At 45.3% G+C, this 10,777-nt stretch overlaps 1 protein-coding gene and 1 pseudogene across 1 annotated transcript; one reads left to right on the forward strand and one right to left on the reverse strand.

The window, feature by feature from the left end:
* The first annotated feature begins 1,670 nt into the window (after positions 1–1,670).
* Positions 1,671–3,304, forward strand: LOC101114425 (CTD nuclear envelope phosphatase 1-like; annotated as a pseudogene).
* CTSL (cathepsin L) lies at positions 3,223–8,983 on the reverse strand. Its single transcript, XM_027964241.2, has 8 exons — positions 8,922–8,983; positions 8,332–8,467; positions 7,706–7,828; positions 7,465–7,611; positions 7,056–7,280; positions 5,344–5,506; positions 4,061–4,178; positions 3,223–3,597 (listed from the first exon to the last, which is right to left on the reverse strand). The coding sequence occupies exons 2-8, from the start codon at positions 8,455–8,457 to the stop codon at positions 3,498–3,500; spliced, it is 1,002 nt and encodes a 333-aa protein (XP_027820042.1). The 5' UTR covers positions 8,458–8,467; positions 8,922–8,983; the 3' UTR covers positions 3,223–3,497.
* Between the last annotated feature and the right edge of the window lie 1,794 nt (positions 8,984–10,777).

Here is a 10,777-nt window from a genome sequence, read left to right on the forward strand (position 1 = left end):
CCCCTGTGTCCTAAAAACCTGTGTGTGTCCTAAAAACCTAAAATCCCATCTCCTGCACCTTAATCTAATCACTTCCCACTTTCTCTAAATGTCATTTCTCTTTTCTAAGGGTTCTGACCTGGGAATTCTATGCTCAGACACCCACCCTTTTATCCTGTATTATTGATCAACTCAGGCATCCCTGGTGGCTCAGTGGTAAAGAATCTGCCTGCATTGCAGGAGACCCAGGTTTGACCCCTGGGTTGGGAAGATCCCCTGGAGAAGGAAATGGCAACCCACTCCAGTATTCTTGTCTGGAGAATTCCATGAACAGAAGAGCCTGGTGGGCTACACTCCAGGGGGGTTGCAAGGAGTCAGACATGACTTAGTCTCTAAACAACACAACAACAATAACATTGACTGGATCCTCTGGGTCCACGTCAGGTTTGTCTCCCTTCTGGTGTTTCAACCACCTCTCTTGAACAGCACCATCTTCTCCTCAGGATTGGGAATGTCTCATCCACAGTGTCACCAGGACACAGAGGATGCTACAATTCTGGTGTCTCAATCTGGCCCCAACCAGTCGAAGGGGCTCAGATTGGGAGCCTCCCAAATTTTCCTGTGGCTACACTGGGTCGTACTATCTCAAAACCCACAAATATTTTCTCCAAACGCATCTGTCATTCTGGGTCAGGAAGTTGGAAATGTGGCCACATTGAGGCTCCAGCATAACACACAGTCAAGTGCAGATGGATTTGACCAGAGGCTGCTGGAAGTTTTGTGGGCTGAGACCCTAATTGTGCTCCATTTCATGTCCTCACAGCATTCTATTAACTGAATGCTTCCATTTGCTTTTTATTTCCCTGAATAGGAATAGGAGAATTTTAAACACAAAGACAGTAAATACTATGTGTTTCCTTAGCTTGTAGAATATAGGGAGTTTTTCTTTTTAAAATCAAATTCAGGAATTAGGGACCTAGGTGTAAATTAGGCTTCAATCACTTTTGATATTCACCTACTGTCCACCTCTGAAGCCACCAGACTACTTTTGAAGCCCATTCTCAAAAGTGGGTGCTTGTCCCTCATTGCTTATGAGTGTGAAGACAAACATTCTTGGCAATGCTTTGGGTCTTTTGCAAAGTAGCCATGTTGTCTTCACTAGAAGTCCAGCAAGTTGCGCCAGAAACAGGCTCTGGGACTTTGATTTTCAGAGTTATATCCTATAACATCGCGGGTCAAACGATCATGACCTTTAAGGCCCTTTTCTCGACTGGAAATCATATACATGTGTGTTCACTTTTGTAAAATGTGAATTATTTCCTTATGAAAACAATTTACCTTCTTTCCCAAGGGCAGTGCCCTAGCACGCCTGCGCAGCAGGCCATCCCCTGCTTCCTCTGCCCCTCCCCCTTCCTTATCCTTCCCTCCCTTCTCCCTAGCTCCTCAATTCTTCATCCCTTCCCTTCTGGTCTCAGAGGACCCCACTGTAGCACCACTTGTCTCGGCCCTGTGGGCAACCTCCGCAAAGCCGTCGGTACCACTCCCAGCCCACGTGGGCCCCAGTGGGCTGCCCACATCTGTCCCCCAGCTCCCTGTTCTACTGGGCTTTCTAAATCATCAGAAAGATGACTCGTTGAAGTCAATATTGAAAATGCCAATAAAAATCTAATTTCAAAAAAAGAAAAAGAAAGATGACTCATCGTGGGTGGCTTTCTGAGCCACCCCTTCCATGCCTCTCTCTGCATCCTCTTCGGCCACTTGGGACTCTGCCCCCTCAGCAGCAACCCCCCTACCCCGTCCCATTACCGTGTTCCCCCCCACGACCAGGGATCCGGCGGTCATGTATCCCGGAATTGGTCAAGCCAGGTGAAGGGGAAGATTCTGGTGTTACTCACTCCCCTTTTCATGGGGTCCTGAGGCCCACAGTCCACCTGGAACACCTCCTGACTTCATTCTGGAGGTGGCAATAGACAAACATCCCCTTGGGATTTTGTAGTTAAGAGGCCCCATGTGGCTTCCTTCCTGGAAGTGGTGAGCCAGTGGTCCCAGCTGGTGGTGGCCACAGCAAGCGTGGAGACTTGGGGCTCTACTGTGGCTGATGCACTGGATAATAGCAGAAGCACTCTGGAAATACTACAGACAACACTGCACTGTGGAATCTGGCCACTACCTCCAGGACACTCTCTGTGGCCCACAGTGGCTTCTCCAGCACTATGATCCTGCATGACTCCCCAGGGCTTACAGAAGCTAGCCAAGGCCATCCCCACCAAATCCTGGTTCAGTGACCCCAGCAATCTCACCCTTCTCGACCTAATTCTGATGCCAGATGCCCTCGGGTTCACCACTGATGTTTCTTCTGTGCTGAGTGGAAAACTTCACCAACATAGGCTCTGGTGGCAGCTGCTTCCCCTCTCGCTGAGTTGGGGTAGGGGGAAGGGAGGTTGAGCCCTCAGGAGGCTGTTTGTTTGATGCCCTGTCCAATGGTGATGACGGCCTGCGCAGGGTCTGCCCCTCCCACCCTCTCTGCCCTCAGAGCCCTGCACTCTGTATGGAGTCTGGAAGGACACAAGGGCCAGATTTTGAAGCAGCCACCCTTTAACTTCATGTTAGCACTCCCTGAAAACTCCAGACTGGGATCTAAGCAGAGGCCTAGGAGAGCCACAGCAGTGCTCTGGCCAGTTGAGAAACACGACTGGCCAGAGTTCGAGGCACATTCAGTAATTTAGGAGACTCAAAAGAGAATCCAAGCTAGCTTTGTTTTGACTTCATTTTTTAACAACTCTTGTACAAAAGGACTTACCCTTGTCCTTTAGACTGTCAAATTTTGCTCTATTCAAGGGATGTCAGACACAGTCAATGGGTAGCTAACATAAGATCTGCATATTCATAACTATAAGAACCAGAAGGCCACACAGCCATTCTCCTAATAGACCACTGGCACATTCAGTTAGGGGCTTCCCTGGTGGCTCAGAGGTAAAGAACCCACCTGCAATGCAGAAGATGTGGGTTTGATCCCTGGGTTTGGAAGATCCCCCTGGAAAAGGAAATGGCAACCCACTCTGGTATTCTTGCCTGGGGAATTCCATGGACAGAGGAGCCTTGTGGGCTATAGTCCATGGGGTCACAAAAGAGTCAGACATGACTTAGCAACTAAACAACAACAAAAAATAATTAGTTATGTCTTAAGAGCCCAATTATGTTTTTTACTCTAAAAATGTATTAAAAACAGAAAAAAGCCACCTCTATTCTGAAATAAAGTTTTATTTTAAAAGGTAAAACTGTATACATCCTTTTAAAACATGAAAGTTCAAAATTCATCGGGCAAGTTGATCATACAAACGTATTTACAACAGTAGTGAAAGAAGTGGTAAGTTTTCACCAGTGTAAAAGGTCACAGAATTCAGATCACAACTTGGATCTTCAATTATTCAAGTCTTTCATTCCCACACAATAAAGTCTGCTCAGTTTTAAGAGAATATCCTTCCTCTGGATATTGTTCTTAATCCAGCCTTTGAGGTTTAGACAGTAGGATAACTGGCCATGGTGGCGATTCCACAGTGGTTGTTCTGGTCTTTGGCCATCTTTATGTAGCCATTTATGCCCCAATGTTTACCCCAGCTGAAAGAAGAGAAGGTTTTCATTTTATACAAAGAATCAAACACATTTATATTTATTAATACCTAGTGCATCAGAGGTCAAGACAGATTCAGAAAGAAGCAAGAAATGCAGTTGTTCTTGTTCATGGTTGAGTTCTAAATGTATAAATAACTTCTATCCCCAAACCTTTCACAGAACTATAAAATTAGGGTGTTAAAAAGAAACTCTTGGGGCCAGATGTGTTTTAGAATTTAAAAAATGTTTGGATTTAGAAATGACATGATACCAAAACTACATCAATACCTTAGGCAACTTCAAACAGTATCTTAATGTTATAATCAAACATTAATATGTCTGTGATCATCCTAAGTGGCATAAGACTTCAGAAGTGTACTTAAGGATTTGAGGACCTGAATTCAAATGCTGATTCCAAAAAGGACTCCCCTTTTCAACCTCAAATATAAGTATTTGGGGCATTTTATACCTGTTTTTGACAAGCCAATATTTATTGTCATCTGAGTCTGCTCCTTCAAAGCCATAGCCAACTACCAGAACACCATGATCCACAGATTCACTCTTGCATTTTGGCTCATAATAAATGCCTGGGAAAATAAAATACAACGTTGGGGTGAAGACCTCCAAGTGACCTAGTCCATTAATCAGGGTAAGGAGACATCTCAAAGTTCAGCTAAATGATATAAATCTAGATAAGATTTAAAAACAAGATTTTACATGATATTATACATGTTTTAATGCCATTCTCCCAAATCGTCATGTAAGAAATGAATCGCCAGTCTAGGTTCGAAACAGGATACAGGATGCTTGGGGCTGGTGCACTGGGATGACCCAGCGAGATCATGGGAGGGAGGTGGGAGGGGGGTTCAGGATAGGGAACTCATGTACCCCTGTGGCAGATTCATGTCAATGTATGGTAAAACCAATACAGTATTATAAAGTGAAATTTTTAAAAAAAAAGGTAAAAATAAATAAATAAGAAAAAAAAAGATTTTTTTTTTTCATTCTAGGCTAGGGATCCAGGTCCTCATCTAACACTAGCAGATACGCAAACGGCATACTCTCTTTTGTAAACAACATGCCAAGAGACATAAAAGAACACTCCTTAAAATCTTATCATTTTACTTCCAGGACATTCAGCCTAGGGAAATAACACACAACACAAAATTACTTCAGCCAAGAAGTTCTTTCTAGTTTTAATTACAGTAGCAAAATTCTTTGGAAAATTTCGAAGGTCTAACAGTTGAAACTCTGGGTGGCTACAGTCATAAACAGGGCTTTCCAGGTGGTGCTAGTGGTAAAGAATCTGCCTGCCAATGCAGGAGACTCACGAGATGTGGGTTTGATCCCTGGTTTGTGAAGATCCCCTTCAGTAGGAAATGGCAACCCACTCCAGCATTCTTTCCTGGAAAATTCTACAGGCAGAGGAGCTTGGTGGACTACAGTCCATGGGGTTGCAAAGAGTTATGGACACAACTGAGCACATACAACTAAAAAAAAGTAAATCAAGCTATATGAATCAAATTAAGTAGCCGTTCAGATATATTTATGAAGTGCTTAAAATCATGGGGACATGGTTCAAGTAATGTCAAATGGACACATCAGGCACAAATACTAATATTAACAACTATATTAAATCTATACACCTTCACATTTTACACTGAATTCTACATACCACAGAGTCAGTTCTGCTGTATGTCATGGTGATTTTCCAATTTTTCTGCCTAAATTTCAACATAAACAAATACTTACCTGACTTATAGAACTGGAAAGATGGATTGCTTGCATCTACAGCAACAGAGATGGGGCCCAACGTTGCCACTGCCTTCATAAGAGCATTCTCCTGCTTAGGGAGGTCCACGAAACCAGTTTCATTAGCAGCAGAATTCTTGGGATTGTAATTGCAGGTGCCAACCTTTTAAAGGTCATGGGGAAGAGACGTGATTAATACCATCCTCCTCCTGGGGTACACAAGTTCAAGACAATCTGCAGCTTCATGATTTCCAAGTCAAGTTTGTTACAAAGCATCCCAGGAGATGAAATGCTATTGGCTGTTTTGAAATGGAAAAATTAGCTTGTGTCTATTCAATCAGACATTCTCAATCTACCTGCCCATAAGAAACCTTTACTCAGGAGAAATTTGTACTTATAAAGAATGATATGTATATTTCCCTGGTGCCTCAGCAGTAAATAATCCACCTTTACTCCTATAAGGTAGGAGACATGGAGACGGGGGTTTGATCCCTACAAGGAAGGAGACATGGAGACAGGGGTTTGCTCCCTGGGTTGGGAAGATCCCCTAGAGGGGGAAATGGCAACCCACTGTGGTAATCTTGCCCAGTAAATCCCACAGACAGAGGAGCCTGGCGGGCTACAGTCTCAGTTCAGTTCAGTTCAGTTCAGTTACTCAGTCGTGTCCGACTTTTTGCAACCCCATGAACCGCAGCACGCTAGGCCTCCCTGTCCATCACCAACTCTCAAATTTCACCCAAACTCATGTCCATTGAGTCGGTGATGCCATCCAGCCATCTCATCCTCTGTTGTCCCCTTCTCCTCCTGCCCCCAATCCCTCCTAGCATCAAAGTCTTTTCCAACGAGTCAACTCTTCTCATGAGGTGGCCAAAGTATTGGAGTTTCAGCTTTAGCATCATTCCTTCTGATGAACACCCAGGACTGATCTTCTTTAGAATGGACTGGTTCGATCTCCTTTCAGTCCAAGGCACTCTCAAGAGTCTTCTCCAACACCACAGTTCAAAAGCATCAATTCTTTGGCGCTCAGCTTTCTTCACAGTCCAACTCTCACATCCATACATGACCACAGGAAAAACCATAGCCTTGACTAGACGGACCTTTGTTGGCGAAGTAACGTCTCTGCATTTTCATATGCTATCTAGGTTGGTCATAACTTTCTTTCCAAGGAGTAAGCGTCTTTTAATTTCATGGCTGCAGTCACCATCTGCAGTGATTTTGGAGCCCAAAAAAAGGTTGCAAAAGAGTCGGATACGACTGAGTGACTAAACAACAACAACAAATGTATATTTCCACATACCATAGAAATATTAACAGCTTTATGGTAAGTATCTGGGCTTCCCAAGTGGCACTAGCAGTAAAGAACCTGACTGCCAATACAGGTGATGTAAAAGATGCGGGCTCGATCCCTGGGTCAGGAAGATCCTCTGGAGGAGGACATGGCAACCCTCTTCAGTAATCTTGCCTTGAGAATTCCATGGACAGAGGAGTCTGGTGGGCTACAGTCCAGACGCTCACACAGAGTTGGATATGATTGAAGCAACAGCATGAACACATGGTAAGTAGATAAACAGAGAACTGTGCAAGGCTGTCTATTTTAATGACAGTTCTGACAGTCTGCAGATAAAGATTCTACAGTCTAAAATGTGGATTCTAAACATGATATCTGTTTTCCCCTAAAGTGTTCAACTTTGATAACAAGGAGCTCCTCTTACCAATCCAGTGTATGGATAAGATTCCTCTGAGTCCAGGCCTCCAACGTCCAAAACATACTGGAAGGCATTATCCATGAGGCCACCGTGACAACCCCGATTGCCTTCAGGCTGAGAGCAGTCCACCAGGTTCTGCTCACTCAGTGAAACAAGTTTGCCAGTTTTTCGGAACATCTGTCCTTCAAGAGCACCCGTGGTACTAAAAGCCCAACAAGAACCACATTTACCCTGAAAACAAAATTTAAAAGCATAATTTACAAAACAAATAGCAAGACATTGACAGTAGCCCATATATTTGGAAATGCTTTTAAAACCTAGTGAATTGCATGTTGTTGCACAGTGTATCATAGCAAGGATGGCAGCTCCTATTTGGCTTTACTCTTGGAGAGAGATCTGCTGAATACCGTCATACCTGATTCTTCACAGGAGTTACATAGCCTTTCTCTCTCCAATCCACGGATGGGGGAATCGAAGCAAAGATAGTTTCATGGAACACTTTCCCCTTCTTGTTCTCCTGCCTTTGAAAGCCATTCATCATCTGCCTGAATTCTTCACTGGTCTTCAAGGAAAAGGAAATAGAATGTTGAAAAGTAAGAGGTTATTTTGCTAAAGTGTTAAGGAGAGAAGGCACAAAAAATTCATGCCACACTCACCATGTCACCAAAGGCATTCATTGCCATGCTGAAGCTATGTTTCCCTTGGCTGTATTCTTGATTATGCAGCTCAATCATTTTCATATTCTTCTTCCACACTGCTTTTCTCCATCCTTCTTCATTCTAGAGCAAACAGGTAGCCTATATTCTTTTTTTCTATTTTAAACCAACTCACCAAGGGCTTCACTAGGTGGTGCTAAGTGGTAAAGAACTCCTGTGCCAAGGCAGGAGATGCAAGAAACACAGATTCAATCCCTGCGTTGGGACGATCCCCTGAAGGAGGGTATGGCAACCCACTCCAGTATTCTTGCCTGGAGAATCCCATGGACAGAGGAGCCTGGTCACAGAGTTGCACATGACTGAAGCGACAGCACACACCGTCACCAAGTGGATTTGTATATAAAGAGGAAGAGGGACCATGGCCAGAGATGGCTCTATACTCTTGGGAGCTGTTCTCCAGCGCCCACATGACAGAGCAAATGCTCATAGTGTACTCAGTGACGGGTGCCATGAAGTTATTGCCCTCATAAGAGCCAGCCTCAAGAGACTACTATCTGCTATAAACTCCCAAGAGCGTGGACCATTCTCTGCAGGGTTTCAGATGTTCAGTTTCAGATGTTACCAACCAAGTCATATGGTTTCCTGTGTACTGCCTTCCACAGTTCCCATTGTGTATTTAAACTGTGGTCAAATTTTGGAGCAGCTGAGGCTATTCCCAAGCAAAGGACTGTCAGGAGGAGTGAAGGATTCATGTTCAAAAACCTAGGAAGGGAGAAGAAATGAGTATCTGATTAAACCAATCTTTCTAAAAGGCCATCTTTCTTTGAGCCATTATCGTGGACTAAAAACATTTATATTCCCAAGTATTTATAAAAGGACAGTAAGGGAAGTCTATAGATGTGGTTTCCGCGCGGGACAGGGTGAGGCTCTTCTGGGACTCAAACAGCGGCCCGGACGAGCCACCCTCGGGCGCTGCAGGCGGGCCCAGCCCAAGGGCGGGCCCAGCTCAGGGGCGGGCCCAGCGAACTCCCTCCGCTGACAGAGTATGTAGACGCGGTGCCGACAAACGCTCTGCAGTCCAGCTAGCGGGGGTCATACTGCCTTGTCAGACCGGCGCTTCCTGGAACCCCTCCCCAAGCCCTCAACCCTCAAGGGTGCAGTCGCGCTGCTAGCCGGAGTGACCCCGCCGCGCCCTGTCCCAGCCCGTGGCGCTCACCTGTGGCGAGGGCTGCCGCACAGGCGCAACCGGCGGCTCCGGATCCCGGGGCGTCTGAAGTTGGGTTGTGGGCACCAAGACCTCCCATTTAAGGCTCCGGGACTGCGCTCGGCAGGCCCCGCCCCCCGCTCGCACGCCCCGCGATTGGCTGAGCCTCATATAGGCGGGGCCCCTGTGCTGGGACTCCCGGCGCTTGACAAGGCTGGTCCCAAATTGTCCAGGTGCCAGCCGCAGGGGACCCCACAGCAGCGAGCTGGGGGAGGTGGGGGGCCCACTGGGCAGAACTGAGGAGGGCGGCCGGCGCCTCCCTGGGGACCCGGATCAACGAATTACATCGAATTCGTGCGCTTGGTCGGTGGTTCACTAAAAGAGGCTTGCAAGGGGTCCCAAGTGGATTTTTAGCGTAACCCTGTGCCTCCTTCCCTAGGGTTTTGTTTTGTATTGTTTAAATTTTAAGTCCTAATCCTAGAGTTCTTGGTGAAAGTCTTCGGGAGGACTGAGAATTGTCTCAGAGTCCAGGAAAGTGAAAGTGAAGTCGCTCAGTCGTGTCCGACTCTTTGCGACCTCATGGACTGTAGCCTATCAGGCTCCTCTGTCCATGGGATTTTCCAGGCAAGAGTGGATTGCCATTTCCTTCTCCAGGGGCTCCCGCTTATTCTACAGCAAAGGTGCGGCAGGCTGGAGGAATGCAAAGCTCTCAAGCCGACCTCCAGGGTTAAGGGTGGTACAAACTGGGTTTGAGGAGCGGAATCGCAGTTCCTCAGAGAACGTGGCGCTCTGGTCACTGCCGAAATCTCAGGAAGGCAAAGGGCTAGGAGGGCCTCCAGAGAAGAGGTGGCATTTTGTAATACCCTTCTCCTGTCTTCCCCAGTTAGGGGTTCTTCTTGTCTCTCAAGTTTCCCTCAAAACCAACAGAAACGAGTTGTTTACAGAAAATTTTAGTTTAATTAAGAAAAAAGGAAAAATGACAGGTAGTAACTGCTTTTACTTTCCCGCTCTTCTTCCTTAGTATCTAGGGCCTTTTCTCGAGATTTAAGAAATTTAAGATTTAAGGAAAGATGAAAAACTGGAAATAGAACTGCCATATGACCCAGCAATCCCACTGCTGGGCATACACACTGAGAAAATCAGAATTGAAAGAGACACGTGTACCCCAATGTTCACCGCAGCACTGTTTATAATAGCCAGGACATGGAAGCAACCTAGGTGTCCATCGGCAGAGGAATGGATAAGAAAGCTGTGGTACATATACACAATGGGGTATTACTCAGCCATTAAAAAGGATACATTTGAATCAGTTCTAATGAGGTGGATGAAACTGGAGCCTATTATAAGGAGTGAAGTAAACCAGAAAGAAAAACACTAATACAATACTAACGCATATATATGGAATTTAGAAAGATGGTAATGATAACCCTGTATGCGAGACAGGAAAAGAGACACAGATGTGTAGAACAGTCTTTTGGACTCTGTGGGAGAGGGCAAGGGCGGGATGATATCGGAGAATGGCATTGAAACATACATTAATATCATATGTGAAATGAATCAGCAGTCCAGGTTCGATGCATGATACAGGATGCTTGGGGCTGGTGCACTGGGATGACCTAGAGGGATGATATGGGGAGGGAGTGGCAAGGGGTTCAGGATGGGGAACAGGTGTACACCCGTGGTGGATTCATGTTGATGTATGGCAAAACCAATACAATATTGTAAAGTAATTAGCCTCCAATTAAAATAAATAAATTTATATTAAAAAAATAAACAGGTCTTGAGAACAAAAAAAAAAGATTTAAGGAAAGAAATTTAAGATTTAAGAAAAGGTCCTTTTCTGGAGATTTAGGAATTGTGACTTTTAC

This window comes from Ovis aries, chromosome 2 (assembly GCF_016772045.2).
Source record: "Ovis aries strain OAR_USU_Benz2616 breed Rambouillet chromosome 2, ARS-UI_Ramb_v3.0, whole genome shotgun sequence".
Classification (NCBI taxonomy): Eukaryota; Metazoa; Chordata; class Mammalia; order Artiodactyla; family Bovidae; genus Ovis; species Ovis aries.